At 41.8% G+C, this 22,709-nt stretch overlaps 1 protein-coding gene across 1 annotated transcript in view; it reads right to left on the bottom strand.

The window, feature by feature from the left end:
- Positions 1-33: 33 nt before the first annotated feature.
- The window catches only part of notch1a (notch receptor 1a), a 30,963-nt gene continuing 8,287 nt past the window's right edge, over positions 34-22,709 (bottom strand). The window contains exons 3-34 of the mRNA XM_030149527.1: positions 21,394-21,656; positions 20,944-21,282; positions 19,201-19,323; positions 18,063-18,296; positions 17,814-17,969; positions 17,173-17,358; positions 16,889-17,002; positions 16,168-16,281; positions 15,834-16,067; positions 15,620-15,730; positions 13,900-14,092; positions 13,667-13,812; positions 13,439-13,552; positions 12,724-12,843; positions 12,474-12,626; positions 12,135-12,363; positions 11,825-12,026; positions 11,555-11,708; positions 10,669-10,853; positions 10,320-10,452; positions 9,965-10,222; positions 8,994-9,106; positions 8,310-8,881; positions 7,763-8,203; positions 7,506-7,651; positions 6,450-6,660; positions 6,250-6,334; positions 5,436-5,598; positions 4,262-4,560; positions 3,999-4,146; positions 3,782-3,879; positions 34-2,543 (exon numbers count right to left, since the gene is read on the bottom strand). Of these exons, the coding sequence (XP_030005387.1) occupies positions 1,308-2,543; positions 3,782-3,879; positions 3,999-4,146; positions 4,262-4,560; positions 5,436-5,598; positions 6,250-6,334; positions 6,450-6,660; positions 7,506-7,651; positions 7,763-8,203; positions 8,310-8,881; positions 8,994-9,106; positions 9,965-10,222; positions 10,320-10,452; positions 10,669-10,853; positions 11,555-11,708; positions 11,825-12,026; positions 12,135-12,363; positions 12,474-12,626; positions 12,724-12,843; positions 13,439-13,552; positions 13,667-13,812; positions 13,900-14,092; positions 15,620-15,730; positions 15,834-16,067; positions 16,168-16,281; positions 16,889-17,002; positions 17,173-17,358; positions 17,814-17,969; positions 18,063-18,296; positions 19,201-19,323; positions 20,944-21,282; positions 21,394-21,656 (7,273 nt within the window). The 3' untranslated portion in view covers positions 34-1,307. The remainder of the gene's footprint in view (positions 2,544-3,781; positions 3,880-3,998; positions 4,147-4,261; positions 4,561-5,435; positions 5,599-6,249; positions 6,335-6,449; positions 6,661-7,505; positions 7,652-7,762; positions 8,204-8,309; positions 8,882-8,993; positions 9,107-9,964; positions 10,223-10,319; positions 10,453-10,668; positions 10,854-11,554; positions 11,709-11,824; positions 12,027-12,134; positions 12,364-12,473; positions 12,627-12,723; positions 12,844-13,438; positions 13,553-13,666; positions 13,813-13,899; positions 14,093-15,619; positions 15,731-15,833; positions 16,068-16,167; positions 16,282-16,888; positions 17,003-17,172; positions 17,359-17,813; positions 17,970-18,062; positions 18,297-19,200; positions 19,324-20,943; positions 21,283-21,393; positions 21,657-22,709) is intronic.

Raw genomic sequence — 22,709 nt, 5'->3', positions numbered from 1 at the left:
AAACCTAATAAAAAGGACAGAGGAAGACAAATGAAAGCTTAACAGTATCATTTATTGAATCAAGACAATTTTTACAAAACATTTTTAATCAGGAAATACTTCTTTGCAAACTACAACTTTGCATGAACATTGATTTTGAATTACATCTCTTCTTAAAATCATCTTTATCTCTGGATTAGTTTATAAAACATGACATTTAGACACCTTAAAATACACTCTTCACAAAGTGCAGGCGATGTCATTAAACACACAAAGGTCCCCGTTTCTTTTGCAAACATTCTCCACCTTGAAGATATTTTTTTTTAAAACAAGAAATCTCACAAATACATTGCTTTTCTTAGGAAAAACAAAAAAAAATCACACTGGCACTATTTTAAGCTGTGGCAAATGTAACATGTCATAACTCTACAACAGGTCTGCGATTTAACACACAACAGGTTAAACATGGTAACCATAATTAGTGATTTGAGATACAATATGAAACCATATCATAAATGATCACAAATCATTTAATCAGCACTGGCCCAGACCATTATTCGACAACAATAGGCTCAGGTAGATTTAGACACACATTTTTATAAAAGCATCTCTCGACTGATAAGGGATATTTACTGATAGTGTGCACTGTTTTGTGTTTTCAGGTCCCAGGTTTCCAACGTCAATCACTGTTTTACATTTCTGCGGGAGAGTACAGCGTAGCAAGCAACATGATGTAAGGTGATACTTGAAAATTATACTGAGATTTGATCATCATCTAACACAGACTCAGTGATAAGACTTGGTGAAATGAAGTTCAGTAACAAAACCTGTCTCATTTAAAAAGACAAAGGAGGTTAAAATATAATTAATTAATACTGAAATAATTCCAAAATATTCTATAAAAGTTGAAAAATTCTTTGTACAACATAATGCAAAGGCAAAAAAATTTACTTGTGAAGACTGATGGTCAAAAAATAAAATAAATCCAGTGAATAGCAACACAAGACACAAATAAATAGCAAGTGTACACATCTAGGAGGCTTTTTCTCTGATAAACACTCCCTTTAAAACTGCTTCTAATCTTTCCATACACAACAAATCAAAAAATAAAAAATAAAAAACATAAATATAAAAGCATCTTCTTTATATTTCAGATCAAAAAAGCACATAAATAAATACAAAATACTAAAACTGTTTTTATCGTTAGTATAAAAACTGATAACAAAAAAGAGCGTTGTGTGACAGGTTCATCACTCTCTTTCTGTATGGAGTTTGTATATATATATATTTTTTTAAATCACTAAGAGTCCTGTCCAGTTTACAAGTCTCTACTTAAACTGGTCTGGGATCAGATTCATCTGTGAGTGGATACTTGTAGGTGGGCTGGAGATGCCCTCCGACCAATCAGACATGTTGGAATGTGGGGAGGAGCTGGACCACTGATCGGGGGATCCGGGGGAGGGAGTTAGAAACGGGTGGTCGGGCACCTGCAGCTGGTGGTTAGGTGTGTTGTCCATGGGGCCGGAATAGCTGTGCTGGGAGGGAGGGGTGAGAAACTGGGTGCCGAGGATTTGCGTCTCCTGGGGCATCACTGTGTGGATGGGCATCGAGCGACCTGAGCTGTTGTTCTGCTGCATGTCAGAACCACTCAGCTCCACGCTGGGGAAGCTCTGGTTGAGCGGCTGTCCGGCTGTGGTGGAGTTGGAGTTCTGGTGCTGGAGCCGCGAGTGCGCCTGCTGCATCATGTGCGCAGACGAACCCAGGTGGCTGCTCTGGAGACCTTGGTAACCCATCATCTGAGACAGAGTGGCAGTGCTGACACCATGCAGAGCACCCAACATGCTGTGGGAGATGGGTGGGCCCTGGGCGAAGCTTCCCTGCTGGCCTACACCTGGGTGCATCCTGGAGACCCAGTCACACTGGCCTCCTCTGCTGCCCCCTATGGATGTAGAGCCCTGACTACTGGGGCTGGACACGGGCAGGTGGGAGAGACGTGGTGGGTTAGGGTCAAAAGACATGCTCATTTGACCGATATGGGAGTCTCCATTGCCCTGAAGGTGATTGAGTGACATGGGTGGGGACTGCTGGAAAGGTGATGTCATCGGAGGGGAAGCCACATCAGATAGGTAGCCATGAGGGGACTCGAGGGAGTCAACCGGGGACAGGACTGCTGACGTGTCCAACAAGTTGCCCTTCCCATCCAGTGACTTTTTCTTTTTAACCTTGTTATCTTTGTTTCCATCTTTACCTCCCTTACCGGAGCTAAGTTTACGAACCTTCTTGACAGAAAGTGCTGGCTTAAGGTTGCTTAGATAGTCATTGGGGGAGCAGAGAGGTGGGGAGAGGCTGGAGTTACTCAATGGGGCGTTGTGGAGCCCAGGACTCCTAACCACATTGTACTCATCCAGCAGGCGCACGATGTCGTGGTGCATGCGCTCATGTGCAATGTCTCTGGGCAGCTGATCGAGATGGTCGGTGATCTCGCGATTGGCGAAATGCTCCAGCAGGACCTTGGCTGTTTCAAAGCTTCCTTCACGGGCCGCAAGGAACAATGGCGTCTCTTCCTAAAAGTACAGAAACATGCACTGTTACTAGGGATGTAACGATTACTGGTATAATGATAAACTGTGGTAAAATTCCCAGTAGTTAGTATTACCGTTGAAATTCTAATTATCATGATAACTGTGTTTGATTACCGCACTTTGAAAACTCAGAGAGAGAGAGAGAGAGAGAGAGAGAGAGAGAGAGAGAGAGAGAGAGAGAGAGAGAGAGAGAGAGACCTCTGTTCTATCTATCTATCTACAAGCTGCAGCTACGCCTTGAAAACATATCTTTATGACAGTTGCCATTTTTATACTGCAGCTCACTTCCCCATGTGCAAATTTCCTTCAAAATGACTTCTCTCCTGTTTTGCAAAGACACTGTTGCTGCATCCAGACACTTTACAATGTAATTTCACTCTATTTCACTGCTATTTAACAAGGAACAGAAGCCATACTCAGGACATTGCACTACCCACTTTGCTTAAAAAGATTTAACATTATAGTCGTTACTGTCTCCTGTATTTTTTTTCCCTCCAAACTTTTTTTTATTGAATTTTTATATTGTAACAATCATAACTGTACAATTGAATGTACAGAAAATATAACAACACAGTCTGTCTATCTATCTATCTGTCTATCTATCTATCTATCTATCTATCTCTCTCTCTCTCTCTCTCTCTCTCTCTCTCTCTCTCTCTCTGAAAAATAAACTAAAACAACTCAAACTTGATATGGAAAATGGTCAAACAATGGCCATAAGGTGTCATCTTTAATGCACATTTGTAAGTTTGATGTTTACATGGTAATATTTGAATATTACTGCCAACAAAGTACATTGTGCTGTTATTTTATTTGTTTGTTTTTTGTATTTTTTTGTATTTTTTTTTTTTTTAAATACAACTTTATTTTAATATATTTCAGTGTGTGTATAAGTAGTTTTTGAACATTTTGAGCACAATTTCAACAATAGCGCAATAATAATGATAACCATGATTATTTTGGTCACAATAACTGTGATATGAAATTTTCATATTGTTACATCCCTGACTGTTACCAACCATTTATATGGGTGGTTATGGAAATGACAAACACGGTCACATAATTAAGCTGATATTATTATTAAACTAATTGTATTTTTTCAAATTATTGTCTGGAATTAAAAACTGGAGCAGAATTTCAATTGTAGGTATGTATCTCTATTTTGTTGTTTCTTTGACCTCTCAAGTATAAATAATTGTTGAATAAATGAATTCACATACTTTGTTATCTTGCATGTCTTTGTTGGCACCATTTTTTAGCAACACCAGAGCAGCCTCCACGTTGTTTACAGCTGCAGCCCAGTGAAGAGCAGATTTACCTGTGGAGAAAGGGAAAAGAAATTACAGGAGGCGGATTACATAACAACCAAACTCAGTCCAAGAAACATTTTGGACTTTGCGGATCCCAGGGATAATCATTTGATAAAATAATAGTTACCAGAATCATCAGTGGCATTGGCATCAGCGTGGCAGTTGATTAGCTCATCGACCATGCCTTCAACCGCCAAACGGGCAGCCAGAATCAGCGGAGTTGTTCCATCATGCATGCGGGCGTCGAGATCAGTGGCACGGTTGCGAATTAAAATCTGAAGGAACATAGTCTTGTTTAGTACAATACTTTAAATCTGCTTGGCAAACTTCATTATGAAGATTCCTGCAAAATTGTGCAAAAAAAAAAAAAAATAGTAAAAACATGTTTACCTGGAAGACTCCCTGTGCATCTGCAGCCACAGCAGCATGAAGTGGAGTGCGGCCCATGTTGTCCTGAACGTTAGCATCAGCGCTGGACTCCAGGAGGCGTTTGGCAGCATCCGAGCGGGCGTACCGAGCAGCCAAGTGGAGTGCAGTCTCACCTGTACGGTCAGTCTGGTTGTGGAGGTTGGCACCCTGGTAAATGAAGTCAGAGATGATTTCTGCTGAAGGATCCTCTTCTTCTTCACTGATACCGGTCTCGAGTCCTCCACCACTGCAGGAAGCGATCATCAGTGGAGTGAAACCATCTGAAAGAGGAAGGAGAGGAATGAGAGGAATGAGAGGAGTGAGTTACCAGTGATAGTGTTTGTGGCAGGTTACATCATCAGCAGATTATATCGATACCTACTGATCAGGGGACTCATTTTCTTTCAGGGGCTGCATACAGTCTAATTTGATCTCAAGTGGGCTGGACCAGTCAAATAATAGTATGATAGCCAATAAATAATGACAGCTCAACTTGAAAAAACTGAAATTTATTAAGAAAAATAAGTGCAATTTTAACAATATTATGTCTCAACTTATCATTTATACATGTGCATTACAGATTGGATCTACAAAGGCACAAAACATTTATTTACCATTATATATAAAAATTGCACTTAATTGTCTTTAGGCATTTCAGGTTGTTCATATTTGTTCAGGTTATTCACATTTCATTGTTTTATTTTTTATTGGACTGTCTTCTCTGTAGCACTTTGAGATTCTGCTGAATGAAAAGTGCTTCATAAATGTAATTATTTATTATTATTGATATTATCATTATTATTATTGATATTATCATTATTATCATTGTTAAACTATAGTTTGTAAATGTAAATATTTCTATAATTTCATGTTATTTTTTCACATTGACTCAAGAAGAAAATCTGAAGTCATTATTCATAAATATTATGTTGTTATTTTACATGAGATCACAATTAGCCTGTGTGTGGAAACTGAATTAAAATGAGCTCGGCACCCTTGACTGTTAATATCTTCAATGTAATTTTTGCACCTCGCAAATTCATCCCGCAAGCTGGATTAGAACCTTTGACGGGCCGGTTTTGACCCACGGAACACATGTTTGACACCCCTGCTATAGGTTATAAACTTTGTGATATAAAATAATGCTTGCACACACCTGGTCCTCTGACATTGACATCCATACAGTCATTCTCTATCTCTCCCTGAGGAGGAGTTGGAGCGATGGATGCGATACGTAGGTCAGCTGCATCCAGATGCTGCTGAGTCCATTTCCTGTGGTCTGTATGATCACTCAAGTCCAGCATGGCCTGCTCCTCAAACTGAAAGACACAGTCATTACACCATCAGCACACATGAGTAGGGCTGTGTATTGACAAGAATTTGGCAATACGATACAAATCACAATACTAGGGTCACGATACGATACATCGCAATGGCAATTTTTTGTTTATTTCTTTTTTTAAATTATTATTTCCTTGAAAATTTGATTTACACCAGAAATCTACACAAATACTAAACACATTTTCATTTGATCAGAACAGGATCCAATGCTATGTCACAAAATGTTCCTGTGTTCAAACTTAAATTCTGTTTTACAGACATTACAGTTTAAGATCCTGTTCAAATGTTCATATTTTATTAGTTCAGAACTAACATCAGAACAGCATTTTTTTGCAATCCCAACAAAGGAACTAACATTATTTAATAAAAGAGTGTTTAATAAGAATAAAGAAAATATAAACAATGAAGAAAATCAAAAAACAAAAATGAACCTCCACAATATCTGCATTTGAAAAAATACCTAAAAATATCGATACAGTACTTTTTAATACCGATACAGTATCGTGAAATGAAATATTACAATATATTGCACAACCGATATTTTCTTACACCCCTGCACGTGAGAATGGTTGAGAACAGCACAGTATATTGCATTACACTCCTAAAAAAAATTAAAATCCTCATCTTACCCTGAAACGCCTGCAGTCTGGATCCTCATCACCCCATTCATTTTGATTGTCATCCATAAGGTTAATGTCAGAGTTTTTCATAGGCCTGTTGAAAAGCGCCAGATTAGTTACAAGGCACCACATACACAACACAGTGCAATGCACACCACGAAACTTTAAACCGTCACCACTTTTATGCTGTAGTCTAAAGGCTGACTTACTTTAAGCCAACAGAATCCTCTCCAACCGGCTCCCTGCGTTTCTTTTTGGGTTCAGACACTTTGAATCCTTCGGGGAACCAAAGTTGGCCATGCTCACGTCGCCGTTTACGGGACACCAGGACACCAAGGCAGACGAAACCAAGAGCAGCCAGGCCCAGAAACACAACATACATGGGGTAGAGCTCCGAGCTGGGGGGACTGGGTCTCACACCTGAAACGACAGAGCAAGGTTATTATAGTTAAACTACGACCAAAACTACAGATGGCAGTAAAAAAAATAATAATTATGATAGTTAACTATACCAGACAATCCAAGCTAAAGGCCATACTTTCTTTCATCCTACTATTTTTGGTTTCTGTAGATGAAAGTTTTACTCATAATATCTGGAAAAAAACCTCGTTAACCAGCTGGAACACCACCCCAGTGGATATCAGGGAGAGCCCCACATATGCTGCTTTCAAAAGCCAGATTAAAGTATGGCTAAGAAACAACCAAACATGTGAACACTAGATCTTAAAAGAGATATCTGAATGTTTATTTTAATCTCTGACACGTAGGCATAAATGTCATTTTGTACTGTAACGTAAGGTATTGTACTGTATTGTCCTTTAAGTAGTAATGTTTATTTTAGTTCCTGACATGTACTATATTGTAGTGTATTGAACTGTACTGTTTTGCAATGTATTGCACTGTCTTGCTCTGTGCTGCACTTATTACACTGTATTGTTTTGTTTTGTTTTGTATTGCACGGATCTCTGCTATTTATTAAGTAGGGACTGCAGATGAAAATTAGCATTGGCGCTAACTCTGGCATATTTCTCTGTTTATACTGTATAAATGTGTTCATTAATGTGCACTGTCCCTCCTAAATAAAGATAAATACATACATACAATTCCTCAAAATGAAAATAAAACTACAGTTATGCACACATAAAACCATCTGAGAGTAAACTGAAAGGCAAAAAGAAAAAAACACTCATGAAAATTTCAAAGCTGCAATATCTTCGTCACTGAAATTCTAAAAATAATGGAGAGTCTAGATGTAAATTACATACTTGTAACAGCTTCAATATAGGGGACATTGAGATTCCCACTGGAGGCCAGCGCACCAAGGAATGCAGCTACATCAGTGGCACTCTGGAAGCATTCGGTCGACTGCTGATAACACTGACGGTTGTCAATCTCCAGGTACACTACAGAGCTACAAGAAGAGACGGGTTGCAAATATTAACACTCACATCATTAACCTAAGTAAGGCAGATATGTTCCTTAAATAACAATAGATTAGGATGTTTGTGTGAGTCGCACATACCCTTTGACTTGCAAAGGGTCCAGCTCTCTACGTATTCGTGGGCTGACCACAGAAGACACACTCTCCGTCACTTGATTCAGAACGTTAGCTGGCACTGAGGCCCACTCAGACCAGCCGTCTGTGGAGCGCTTCAGTACGTTGTGTTTAACCAGATCCTGTTCGTTACCATAATAAGGGAAGATCATCGGTTCTCCTTTGGCATCACGACGGAAGACCACATTAGTGTGGAGAACACTGCTGAGTTCTCTGAGGAAGGCTGAGGAGCGATTTTTAAGCTGTTCTGGGGGAATGTGGACCACCAGAACCAAGTGACCGTCGGCGAGTTTCTCCGGCATGTTGTTGGCACAGTCCAGACCGTCCCATTCACATTCTGCATTGTTGCAACCCTGATCACAGTGACCATCTGCATAGTGGTCTTTACAGTACTGGTCATACAGAGGGCTAGAGGAAAGGAAAAGGACTTTGTTAGGATTCAGATTTTTGAAAGAACTACCAAAATGCATTTCTTCTGTACACAATTCTATAATTATCTGTTCTCCAAACTTACTTGCATTGTCCTTCCTGTCCTTGGCAGTCAAAGCCGTCATAAAGACACCCTGGGCTGTTGCATTGACCATCACACTTCCCATCATTGAAGTAGCGCCAGCATTGCAAAGCCGCAGAGCAATTTTGCCAAGGATCATCAAAGTTGAGTGAGCAGTCTCCTCCGTCCCATCCGCAGGCGTGGTTGTTGCACAGCGAGTCGCAGATGTGGTTCCCTGCCCACTCGTCACACTGAGGAATCTCACAGCTCACCTCCACTTCCGGAGGAGGGGTAATGTCGCGGCCAAATCCTCCGGTGAAGGAGTAGTCCAGGATGTGACATAGCAGGCCGTTGAAATTACTGGGGCAGCTGCAGTGGAAGAAAGGTGCGTCTGAGGTGATCTGGCAAGTTCCACCATTGTAGCAGGGGTTGGAGATGCAGAGGCTGTCAGTGGGAGTCTGGCATTCAGGCCCAGTGAAGGCTGCCGGACACAAGCAGCGTGGGCCTAAATGACCGGACACACAGGTTCCTCCGTTCCTGCAGTTCAGACTCCCGCAAGAGCGAGAATCATACTCGCAAGATGATCCAGTGAAACCCTGGTGGGACAGAAAATGTACAGCGGTTATGATTTTGCAGTGCAATTTATGAAAAATAATGACAGGTATTTAAAAAAGTAGTAGTGTGAAGAGAGAACACAGATATACTTACAGGTGGGCATTTGCAGATGAAACCATGTGGTGTGTTACTTGCTACAGCACATGTCCCTCCGTTTCTGCAGGGTCGTCCTTTACATCCATCAAACACCTTATCACATCTCTGACCTGCAGCACACAAGCAGAACACATGTTGAGAATACAAGGTGCATCCTGTGACCATTTAAACACTACATCCTTGACACTCTTAACCATATGTAGGGATGTAACGATTATCGGTATAACGATAAACCGTGGTAAAATTACAGACGATTAGTTTAAATTCAAATTATCATGATAACCGTGTTTGATTACCGCACTTTTAGGGAAAAAAAAACCTATGTAAGGATCTGCTTTTATGTCAAATATTTGAGTATAGTTTTTATTTATTACAATTTTGATTTTATGTACCTAATATTTGGAACCAATATTCATTTTTAAAGTCCTTGGAAAGATGTTTGTGTTATTTATGCAATAAAGTATATACATTTTTCAAATCACATTTTATATTTTTGGGGGTTTTCTGGCCTTTTATGTTTTTATAGTAGGTTAAAGTGGAAAAAAAAAATAATAGCCAGATGATATAGATGAAGTTGCGCTGAAAAAAGATCCCAAACATGGGTATAGCAAACATTTCTTTATATAGCATATAAAGGCAAAATCAAAAGTACAGAAAAATGGCCAAAATAGGCTCAGACGCCTAAAGGTTAATATTTGAATGTTTCTGCCAACAGAAAGTACATTGTGCCTATTATTTTATTTTATTCTATGTTATTTTATTATTTTTTTATTTTATTTATTTATTTATTTTCAAAATACAACTTGGTTAAATTATTTCAATGTGCATATAAGTACGTTTTGAACATTTTAAGCACAATTTCAATAATATCGCGATAATAATGATAATCGTGATCATTTTGGTCACAATATGATATGAAATTTTCATATCGTTACATCCCTAACCGTATGTTAGATGCTTGTCTATACCTGTGTATCCAGTGCGGCATTCACATCGGTAGCTGTTGGTGAGCTGGATGCAGTTATATGACCCTCTGGGATCACAGGGGTCTGACAAACACTCATTGACATCTCCTTCACAGCGTTCGCCAACGTAGCCCGGGGGGCACATGCACTGATAGCCTCCAATGCGGTCCACACATTTGCCATTGTTGAAACATTTAGGCTCATTGGTCAATGGGTCAGTGGAGGGGTTACAGTCGTCCAAATTAATCTCACAGTGGACACCTACGGAAAACACAAAAGTTAGTTTAGTTTCTTTAGCAAAATATACTGTTTTTGTGATGATCTGTTTGTAAATGTGTCAAGCAGATACTGTACATACCTTGAGTTCCCCTAGGACAGGAGCATTTGTATGTGTTGATGAGGTCGATGCAGGTACCTCCATTCTGACAGGGCTGGGATTGGCATTCATTGATCTCTTTTGAGCAGTTTACACCATGGTAACCAGGGAGACACTAGGAGAAAATAATAATGATAATAATAAGTTACATTTATAAAGCACTTTTCATTCAGTAGTGCTAGAAAAGGACATAAATAACTGTAAAATCCACACTGAAATACATATTATTCTCATCAAGACTCATTAGTTGAGTCTGTGGGCTCAGAGAATTCACATTATCAATTACTTCTGACACCTGGTAGAAAATACAGTCACTTTGTATATCCCATACCTCACAGCTGTAGCCTCCTAGATAATCAGTGCATGTGGCTCCGTTCTGGCAGGGGTTGGGTGAGCACTCGTCCACTTGTTCCTGGCAGTAACTCCCAGTGTAGCCTGCCTGGCAGCGGCAGTAGTGTGTGTTCCCAGCATCCAGACACTGGCCTGAGTTCCGGCACAGTTGAGCCACCTCCACACCTGACATTAAGGATAGTGAAGAACTTAGAGTACATATTTCACAGGACTTATACCAGTGTTTTTCAACCTTGGGGTCGGGACCCCACGTGGGGTCACCTGGAATTCAAATGGGGTCGCCTGAAATTTCTAGTAATTGATAAAAATGAAAAAAAAAAACAAAAAAAAAACTTACTATTAAAAAATATGTGGTGAGTTGAGAGAGACAATCACAATACATAAAAGACATGACAAACTCTGAAGCTGAAACTGCAGCACTGTCGTTCTGTTTATCTGTCAAATGTTCATTGTGGTCGGTTTCAGATGCTGCAGCTCTTTCATAATTCATAGTTTCAGTTCTTGTTTGTTCAGCATTAATTGTCAGCCTTGTAAATCACAGCTGGACTGACTGTACATATCCTGACCAAGAAAAATAAAATTCTCCCTTTGTGCAGTAATCTACACCTGGCTTTTCTGCCTCTGTCCATAATACTATACATTATATAGACTAAAGGTTGTCTAAAATTAATGTTTATTTGCAACATAGTAAAGCAAACTATTACATGATCAAAAACAAATAAATTTTAGCAAAAAAAAAAGTATCTGTTTTGAATGTCTGGGGTCGCCAGAAATTTGTGTTGTTAAAATGGGGTCATGAGCCAAAAAAAGTTGGGAACCACTGCCTTGTACATAACAAACTACGTAGCTTTTGACTGGAAATCTACCTTGCTGTTTGGCGGCAACTTCACAAGACACACTCGGAATGTCACAGTAGAGGCCAGTCCATCCAGTCTGACACTGGCAGGTGTATGAGGCTCCTTGCTGCCAGCACGAGCCTCCATTTTTACATGGGGAGGAGTCACACCAGCGCACGAGATTCTAACAAGAAAACAGAAGAATATTAACTATGCATACGATAAAGAAGTAAAGCAAATGCATGCAACCAACACATCACAGTTTTTATTACAACTTTAAAAAACATGTTTTTTGTTCACCTGACAGTTGACTCCAGTGTAACCATGAGGGCAGGTGCACTTGTACGTCCCATAACTATCAAGGCAAGTGCCTCCATTCAAGCACGGTTTGGAGTCACACTCATTGATATCATACTGACAGTAGCTTCCGGTAAATCCAGGTAAACACAAGCAGGTAAAGGCATTGATTCCATCCACACAGGTGCCACCGTTGAAGCAAGAGCTAAAGAAAACAGAACATTTAAAAAATATTAAGTACTGTTATAATGTCTCTGGGTAATCATTAAGGAGAGTTTAACACAAATAACATTTTGACAGGGTGAGTCTGTACCTGTCAGTGCAGTCATTGGTGTTGATCTCACAGTTGATGCCACTGAAGCCGGGTGGGCAGGTGCAGGTATAGCTGTTGACACAATCTGTACAGTTGGCCCCGTTCTTACAGGGGTTACTCTCACACTCATTTATGTCTTGTTCACACCGGCCACCACGGAAACCAGGCAGACAGGTGCATGTGAAAGAGTTGATGCCATCACGGCACAGACCACCATTACTGCAGGGATCTGAAAGGCAAAAAAAGTAGAAATAAGATGAGAGAAGGAACCACAGGTTTCTAGTAATGTTTAAAAACACTGAAACCATGAGAACTTTCAAAACCACAGTGTTTCCTTACTTGGTTTACAGTCATCAATATCAGTTTCACACTTCTGGCCGGTGTAACCTGGCTGGCATTTGCACTGGTAACCACCCATGGTGTTATGGCACAGAGCACCATTGCGGCATGGGCTCTTCACACACTCGTTGATGTCAATCTCACATGTTTGACCTACATTGAAAGAGATGTGGTCAGTTTATACAGTGGATGGATGCTTATATTGATGGACAGTACTTGATAGATTAAACAGTGTCACATAGATGGTTACCTTGCCATCCTTCAGGGCAGATGCAGGAAAAGCTTTGGTAGTCTTCAGCCTCCTTACAAACTCCACCATTTTTGCAGGGTCTAGGGCTGCAGGGAGCCAGCAGGATCTCACAGTTATCACCTGGTGGTGGCGAGAGAGGAGAGAACGTCAGTGTTTAGCTTACATGCTAAGAGTGTCATATATTTTTACAAAAAGTTCCAAAATAAAAATATTACTCCCCAATGCTGTAAAACCAATAAAAAAAAATAAAGAGTGACGTCAGTTTTTCAATCCTAGTTTCCGCCCTACTTCCTTATCCATTTCCATGACGACTTGGCCAAACAGGAAGGCCCTTCCTGTTTCCTGCTATTGTGTGATCACAGACAGGAAACAGGACGTGGCGGAAGTGGGAATAAGGCTTGGAGCAGGCTCCAGCTCTCCTGCTTATATTAGCGACTATGGTATGTTATTCCAAAACACACACATACACACTGTTGTTATCCCTGCAAACAGAAAGGCTACTCTTTCCACACAGCGATGCCAAATACAGACAGTGCCATTAGCGGGCATTGGGCGATGTTTTCTAAAACAACACAGGATAGTTCATGATAAGACTTCTGTGTAGACACCAGAAGGCTTTGCTTTTTAGCTGCACAAACAGCAGAGTCAGCAGCTGCCCAGGAATAGGCCTACCCCCAAAACAATAATAAAACAATAAAGTAGCTACGCATCATACCAGTGTAGGGCAGCAAACAGTTGCACTTGTATCCAGCCACATCATCAATGCAGGTGCCTTGGTTGAGGCATGGGTTGGAGGCACACTCGTTGATGTTAGTTTGGCAGTTAGGTCCTACAGTGGTGGAATTAGGAAACACACCAGTGTTAGAAATGAATGAACTTAAGTCACACCCACTCTCAATGAGCAAAAGGAAATAAAAGAGAGGTTACAAAGAAGATAACTGACCAGTGAACCCTGCTCTGCATGTGCAGTGGTATCCGCTGGTCATGTCCTTGCAGGTTCCACCATTCATGCATGGGTTGGACTCGCACTCATTGTTATTGATGTCACAGTTTGGACCACTCCATCCAGAGTCACAGGTACATTTGTAGCTTTAATGCAAACAAAATCTTAGGTCAGTTTTTAAATATACCTTTTTAAAATTAATTTTCCGTCTTTGTTTTGTCTTGAACATTTACCCATTGATGAGATCCTGACACCGGCCGTGGATGCAGGGGTTGCTACCACATTCATCCACCTGCGACAAACAGGTGGCATCGTTGTAGCCTTCTGGGCAGAGGCAAGTGAAGCTGTTTATGCCATCAATACACGTGCCACCATTGTGACACGGATTGATGGCACAGTCGTCAATGTTGATGTTACACATTGCTCCTGTAGAAAAATGAGTCAGGAATTCAGTTTAATTGATCTTATAATATAAAGGAGTGCATTTATAAGTCACTGTGCCTCACAAGTTCTTAAAGTGCTCTACAATGTGTTACTCAGTCACTGATTCACACACAAGTAGAAGAGCTGACACTGGGCAGATTTCCATCCAAACTTATCACGAATTTCACAATCATGTTTTACTCCAGGACAGAATGAAATAGTAACTGTAAGAGCCCCCCAGCGCTGTCACAGACTTTGATAAATATATGTGGTGTAATGTTGACAAACATATAATGTGATTTTGAAAAATGCGGAGTAAAAATATCTTCACTGGCCATTATTAGGGGCCCACAGCTGGACCCTTTACTCTCTGGTGTGGCATCCTTTGAGTCTTTATGTGCTGCTAGCTGAGGTGCACTTTGTTGCTCTTGGACAATAGGCAGAGCTAACACTAAAGACTCCCTCAGCGTTCAGTCGACAGAGGCTTTAGCAGCTCCAATGTGTGCCTAGCCTGGCGGCCCCTGGAGGCCCTTTTGGTTCTCCTCTATTGATTGAATGGGGGCCTGTTGAATAGGCAGAAGGAGGGTTTCAGCTGGATCTGAGAGGGGGAGGTGAAGCCAGGAGAGGAGGTGTGTGCATGTATGGGTGGGGGGGTTGTAGCTGCTCACCCTTTTCACACACTCTTCCCCCCACCCCCCATCCAGGGAGAACTAACCTCACCCAGGGCTGTTTACAGGGACAGAAGGCCAGACCCATTTCACACACCGCCGAGTAACAATTAAACCCCCCTCTGATCCCCTAGCCAGCTCCCTCCTCTGCTCTTCATCAATCAGGAGGGGAGGGGCCCAACTGCCTGATCTTCATTTACAATAGTCCTCTGTCCCTCTGTGTCTCAGTCCCGCCATGCCCTCCACACTCACCCCATCAGCACAAAAAGATGGTGGGGAGGAGGAGGGATGCACAGCAGCATGCACACACACACTTATTCCTTCCTGCTCCCTCTTAGCATAATGACACTGCCACTACCGGTCAGAACCGGCTCTACTGGGCCATTAAGGGGAGGGAAAAAAGAGTGGACCACTTACAATATATTTGATCAAACTTTACCACCTTCAGTTTATACTTTGTATTGTTACAGGTAGACATGTGTCAGTAAAATAAGTGAAGTGAAACCAATTCAATCTGATATATGAGTAGGATTTGTCGCACAAATAAACATCAGATATGTGATTAAAGGGCAGACTCTTTTCCTTTTAAAGTATCACCTTACAGACTCTTTCCAGGCTCCACGTCACAAGTCTTTTCAAATGGCAAACAAAGTTAGCGCTTTGTGTGCATGTTTTTGTGTGTATCAGGTTGGGGACTGTGTTCCTTTCTGTTTCCGCCCCCCCTCACCTCCGCCCAATCCCACACAGGCCATCTGACACTATTGTTCTACAGGAGTGGACCCGCCAGCCACCTGTCTTACCTGCCCCTCCCTATTCTCTGGGGACCATCCCCTTGCACCTGTAAACTCCACCCAGCACTCACCTGTGTAGCCTGGCTCGCATGCACACTCATAGCCGTTGATTTTGTCAATGCACCTTCCGTAGTCACAGGGCTTGCTCTTGCAGTCATCAAGGTTCACCTCACAATTGAAACCTGTAGAGTGGGATATCAAAAAGTTTAAGAAACAAGTAAAATTCACATTTATCCTCTACAAGCCCATTTAAACCTTTAAAATAACTTCAGTCAGAGGACTGACCTGCAGTTCCTTTGGGACAGGAACAGATGTACGTGTTCTCTCTGTCCTGGCAGGTTCCACCATTCTTGCATGGTTGGCTTAGACACTCATTGATGTTGGTCTCACACAGGCGGCCAGTGTAGCCAGGACGGCAGTAGCATGTGAAGGAGGCCAGTCCATCTTTACAGGTGCCATAGTGGCAGGGATCAGAGTAGCACTCGTTTATGTCTATCTCACAGTGCTGCCCTGTATAGCCTGAACAAGAAGACAGAAAATATTAAACACTTGCAGAGTAAGTAAGAAGCAGAGGAAAAGAAGAAGACAAAAATCTGGAAGTATTGACTCTTTAGTGTACCTTCTGCACATTCACACGTGTATTTGTTGGGACCATCAGTGCATTTAGCTCCATTTTTGCAGGGTGTACTGGCACACTCATCAATGTCCACTTGACACAGATTACCAGAAAAACCTGGAGAATTAAACAAAACATTTAAAACACCTCCCAAACATATGTAAAGTCTTTCAAATCTTTCAAATAAATCATGCCTGCAGTGTGCAAAGGAATGTGAAAAATGGAGGGCAGAAAAACTAATTTGCATCTGAAGTAGTGGTCTGAGGTACACTGACTAACGAACCATTCCACTAAACTCCCCCACTGCACACCCCCCCCTCCCTTCTTCTGCTCTAACTGTGCACGAAAATCTTTCTTTCAAACCAAGCACAATAGGCTTCGGCTTACTGGCCATAAACCAATCCCTGCCCCCAGTTTTGGCGCTTTAAGCACTAACACAAACCCTCATGCCCGCCAAATATGTTAATGGTCTTGCAACCTAATCTGTTATGTCCTATTCATCTAACCTTAAATGGCACTATTAGAAGTAGTGAATCATTGACGTTCAGTCTGTGAACCGGAGAATGTTATGCTCAATGACAATAAGTTAATGATCCACTTATATAGCCTCTTCTCTGCTGCCCAATGCCTGACCAAAAAGTGGTTAGAAGAGGCACAAAGGGTGAAACGACAACTATTTCTGTCATTATTTTATCACCTCTCCCCTTTCTGAAGGTTTTCTCACCTTTGGGGCACTCGCAGTGAAAGGAGTTGATCTTGTCAACACACTTGCCATTGTTGAGACAAGGCTGGCTGGCACACTCATCTGTGTTGATGTGGCAGAACACACCTTCATATCCTAAAATTAGACAGGAGCGCAAGATAAAACAGTTATTAATAAATTAATACTTCTCATCTAGCACTGGTCACCACCCTGACAGGTTAAAGAGTTTAAACAAAAGCCTAGAGAACAGATTGATGCCTGTAACTTTACCCCTTGAACCTTTAAATAGAGGCGAAAGTTCTTACCTGGCATACAGATGCAATGGAAACCTCCAATCTGATCCAGGCAGGTGGCATCATTATGACAAGGATTAGACATACACTCATTGACATCCATCTCACAACGAGGTCCTTCATATCCCTGGAGACATTTACACTGGAAAGACCCTTTGGTGTTGAGGCAGCGGCCACCATGTTCGCAAGGATTGGCCCCTAAAATAATAATAATAATAATAATAATGGATTAGATTTACATAGCGCTTTTCTATGAACGCATACTCAAAGTGTGTACAGAGGATCCATTATTCATTCACTCTCACATTCTCCCTCTGGTGGTGGTAAACTACATTTGTAGCCACAGCTGCCCTGGGGCAGACTGACGGAAGTGTGGCTGCCAATTCACATCTACGGCCCCTCCAACCACCACCGAACATTCATACACCAGTGTGAGTAGCAACACTGTGGAGGCAAGGAGGGTGAAGTGTCTTGCCCAAGGACACAACAGCACATGGACAGAGCAGGATTCAAATCGCCATCCCTTCGGTTAATGGACGACCTGCTGAGCCATGACTGCCCCTAAAACATTCAAAGTGCACAATACATCACAAATTAGCTGTAACATACCCAGGAGAACAGCAGGTTTTCAAACAGAAGGTTTCTTGACTTACCGAGGGAGCACTCATCAATGTCCAAGTTGCAGGCTGATCCAGTGTAACCTGGGGGACAGGTACAGATAGCCTTGCCATTGACTGGGTTGGTGTCACAGTTGGATCCCTTTTGACACGGGTTGCTGATGCAGGCGTCGTCAAGGTGGCACAGCAAACCTGCGAACATGACAACAACAGGTGTTTGTCGAATTATATCACTGCATTGAACTGCATTGCGCAATATGTATAGTATGTCTCACTTAATCGTACCTGTGCGTCCATGTGGACACTCGCAGAAGAATGAGGCGACACGGTCATGGCAGGTAGCACCATGATAACAAGCCGCACTGGCGCAGTCATCGATGTTCTCGCTGCAGTCATCTCCCGTCCAGCCGTTGACACAGACGCAGTGATAGCTACCATGAGTGTCATGGCAGGTCCCACCATTCTGACAAGCATTGGGCATCAGTTCACATTCGTCCACATTTTCTGTGCAGTATTGACCTAAAAGGAGCAGAAGTACTGTGTGAGTACAGGTTTCATACACTTTAGAACAGGGGTGTCAGACTCATTTTTGTTCAGGAGCCACATTCAGCTAAATTTGATCTGAAATGGGCTGCACCAGTAAAATAATAACATAATAATATATAAATAATGCAACTCCCAAATTTTCTCTATGTTTTATTGTGAAAAAAGTAAAATTAAACTATGAAAAGGTTTGCATCTCCAAACTATCCTTTCAAACAATGTGAATAACATGAACAAACTGAAAAAATTAGTGTAATTTTAACCATATTATGCTTCAGTTTATCATTTCAGCATGTTCATTATAACTTACAGATAACAGCGGGTCTACAAATACACAAAACATTTAATAACAGACAGAATGTTGTTAAAATTGTACCTACTTCTCATAAAACATTTCAGGCTATTCATATTTGTTCAGGTTATTTACATTTTTTGTGAAATTGTACTTTGTAAATGCAAATATTTTCATGTATTTACACTAAAACCAAGAAAAATTTGGAGTTGTCGTTATTCATATGTTATTCTGATAGTATTTTACTGGTCTAAAATTACTAAAATTATACTTTGTTTTAGTGTAAATACATAAAAATATATTACAAAGAGAGAAATTTTGAGTTGTGAGTATTTATAGATTATTATGATAATATTTTACTGGTCTGACCCACTTGAGATTGAATTAGTCTGAATGTGGAACCTGAACTAAAAGGATTGTTAATATCTTAGTGTAATTTTTGCATTTCACAACTTCATCCCAAGGGTCGGACCGGACCCTTTTGCGGGCCGGATTTGGCCCCTGGGCCGCATGTTTGACACCTGTGCTTTAGAAGATGTTTAGAAGATGGGGCATAAATAAGGAGTGAACTGTGCAAATCAGCTTTACCTGTGTAATGAGGTGGGCACTGGCAATTATAGGTGTTCACTCCATCCACACACGCACCGCCATTCTGACAGTTATGGCCCGGGCAGTCGTCGATGTTATGTTCACAGTGCGGACCTGTGAAGCCTGATGAAGAGGAAAAGAACAATTAAAAAGACAATAAGGGAAAAAGCGGAGAGCAACAAAGGCATAGAAAAATTTGGCAATATTTTCCTTTAGTTAATGATCAGATTCTCCCTTCCCTTTTCTTATCGCAGTGCACTTAAACTAAAGATAAGCTCTCCATGTCCTCGTGGCAGATTGTTTTAATGCTCTGTGGATGACAGTGCAGCTTGTCCCATCTCCAAACATCAAAGGCTGGCGTGGGTGTTTTACAGTCACAATAGTCTGATTAACTATCAGGCAGACTCTGCAGGTGCCTGTGCAGCTTCGCTATCTAGCTGCATTCCAACACGGACACCCATGTGAGTTGCACAGCATGGGTTAAACTTTAACACAAAACACCACAATGTCCCTCATTCATCTGCATATCCAAACAGTTCTGCACTGGTCTCACACCATCAGTTTGCAATTGAGGTAAAATGTTGTTTGTTTTCCAGAAACAATCTGAAATGCATATGTGTTTACTGAGTACAGTATTCTTTGATGGTTTGGAAGAAAAACGTTTCTCCACAGCTGCAGTAACCACAATTATCCAACATTAACTTAAATTTCACGTAACACCACAGTGGTTTTGGGTGCTAACACAAGATGGCAAACAGACCGGTCGCACTTTGCTGAAAAACAACATTTTTGTGTGTGTGAGACCTCATGAATAGGGTGTGGTTGCATATACATTGATGTGTATGTATGTATCCCCGGTGTGGAGGAGGTTCACTGGTGATTATCAGAAGGAAACGTCTGTGTGACTGCATCCTGCCAGTGGAGGCTGGCAGAGACATGGGGGGAGGGGGGCATACTAAAAGATGCTTATACTACCCGGTTAGATTTTACAACAACAGACAGCATTGTAGGTCAACTGATGTAATCGGAAAACAAAAGTGCCCGTTTTGGTTACTACACTGGTCCTGCACAACCCCATATGTCAATAAAAAGTCAATAGCTATTGTTCTGCATGTGTAATTAGTGTTAAAAATGTATGTTTGCAAGGTTAGAATAGTTTTGGATTTTTCATTATAGTTTAGTTTTATTTAGCTTTGACTTTTTTTTCTCTAATTCAGTTAGTTTTAATTTGTTTTTAGAGCAGGTTTGCTAGTTTTTATTAGTTTTCATTTTTCTCTAAATGCTTAGTTTTAGTTTAGTTTTAGTATTAATTTTAGTTTTGTTGTATCTTTTATCTTCTTCATCGTCATATTCAAATAAATCCCGTACAGGACTCTGCTTTCTCCCAACTTTAGTCTCCATGTTGTCAGGTAGAGTGGGGACGAGAAACCGACGATAAATGACAAGTGATGGACCGTGAAGTACCCAGTGGCACCGCAAGCTAAAATTGCCAGAGTGAAATAAATCGCTTTTGTATCAATCCAACATTGACAAAGACAAAAACGAAGGGAATTTTATCCATAATTTTTTATACGTTTTAATGAGTTTTGTAAACACACAATACAGTTTCAGTTAGTTATGGTTTTTTTCCTTTAAATTATAGTTTTTATTTATTTCAGTTAACGAAAATGTTTTTTTTCAATTCTAGTTTTCGCCATTTCGTTAGTTTTCGTCAACGATAATAACCTTGTGTGTTTGTAATACCTGGTAGGCAGCTACAGTCGTAGGTGGTGTCTCCCTTCTGAACACAAGTGCCTCCATTTTGGCATGGTGACGGACTGCATGGCATGTAGGGGATCTCACAGTGCTGGCCAGTGTATTCTTGAGGGCAGCGGCAGTGGTATGAGCCAACCTCATTTACACAAACACCACCGTTACGACAGGGAGAGGGAGTCTGAGCGCATTCGTTGACGTCCTGTTTGCAGGTCTGACCGTGGAAGGCTGGCGGGCAGGTGCAGATGAAAGTGGATTCATAGGCTGAGCACTGGCCACCATTGGCACATGGATTTGAAGCACAGGGGTTGGCTGTATCGCAGTTTTTACCTTGAAAAAAAATTCATCAAGAGAAGGTCAATCAATATGGTTCACGGTGAGATAAAGGAAAGTAGAAAGAACCAGGACGACAAAGCGACAAAGAGGATTTTAGCTCCATACCTGACCATCCAGGTGGGCAGCGGCAACGGTACGCACTCAGGGTCATGAGCTCGCATGTTCCACCGTTGCGACAGGGGGAGCTCATGCAAGCGTGGTTGGTTGGCGTCAGGCACAGGCGGTCAGTGAACCCCAAGCGGCACACACAACGGAAGTCAAACGTGTTGCCATGGGAAACAGGCCGACAGTCGCCTCCGTTCCGGCAAGGTGAAGGGCTGCACGGGCTTGGGTACTGGCACCTGTTACCTACGTAATCTCTGGGACACCTGAAAACAGACAGGAAAGGGGGGGGGGGTAATGATCAGTAAACATTTCACTCTTTAAATCAAGGTAAGGGAACAATTAGCTGAAAAAAGGGGAATAAGTAGAGGGGGGGTGGTTACAGCAGAGGGGTAGCAGACTTAGTTTCCCGCCTAGTAAAGTCCCACTGCAGCGAGACGGGGAGAGTATGTTGTTCTAGTGTGTCCCTCTGGATTAGACTCCCTATGAACCTTAAAAACACATTCTGCTAGGACAACAGACGCCACCAAACAGTCTAGCCATATTCGCCTGTTCCCATCTACCTTTGGCCCTCACGCTGTCCACACATATCCAAAATGGCCCTCGAGATCAAGGGAGACAGTGCCGCCTCTGGATGTTTCATATGAAGCGCTGCATTCAGGCCCTAAGCCCCCCTGATTGCTCCCCTTCAATCCAGACTATCACCGTGGAAAGACGCTGCTACAGTCACACAGCTCTTACTACCTCATGACAAGGAACTCCGACAGACTTTGAGGGCTAAAGCTGACAAAGAGGGGAATGTTTGTGCCGATTTCAGAGCCGGAAAGTGCTCTTTTGGATCACTTTACGTCGGTCGATGCATACTTGTACATACTCCTGTCATGTTCAAAATGAGCAGAAATGTTTATATTTGAATTGGGGGCTTGTGTGAGTGTTTATGTGTAAGGGAGGGCATCTGTTGGCCTCCTAGAATCTCCACAGGGAGCAGGTGCGCATGTTAATGAAGGCAGCTGTTGGACAGGACTCCTCCTCCCCTCCTCCTCCACCCCCCTCCTCTTTTCTCCTCTTCATCCTCCCCTTATCCCTCATCCCTCCCTCCCCTCTGTCCCCTTGTCAGATGGGGGTGCTGACAAGCCAACCTCTTCTCCTGGGACATAAAGGACCCATGTGAAGTCAGCTGTTGCAACTTCTGTCTCTTCTGCACACACCCCCCCTCCCAACACCACCACCACTCTCTGTTCCACAATCACATTTCTTCCTAATTCCTCCCTTCCTTACCTGTTCCTCTTTTTGACTCAACATTGACGTCTCTCCCTTCT

Source organism: Sphaeramia orbicularis, chromosome 12 (assembly GCF_902148855.1).
Source record: "Sphaeramia orbicularis chromosome 12, fSphaOr1.1, whole genome shotgun sequence".
Taxonomy (NCBI): domain Eukaryota; kingdom Metazoa; phylum Chordata; class Actinopteri; order Kurtiformes; family Apogonidae; genus Sphaeramia; species Sphaeramia orbicularis.
This window is presented reverse-complemented; position numbering and strand designations above follow the sequence as displayed.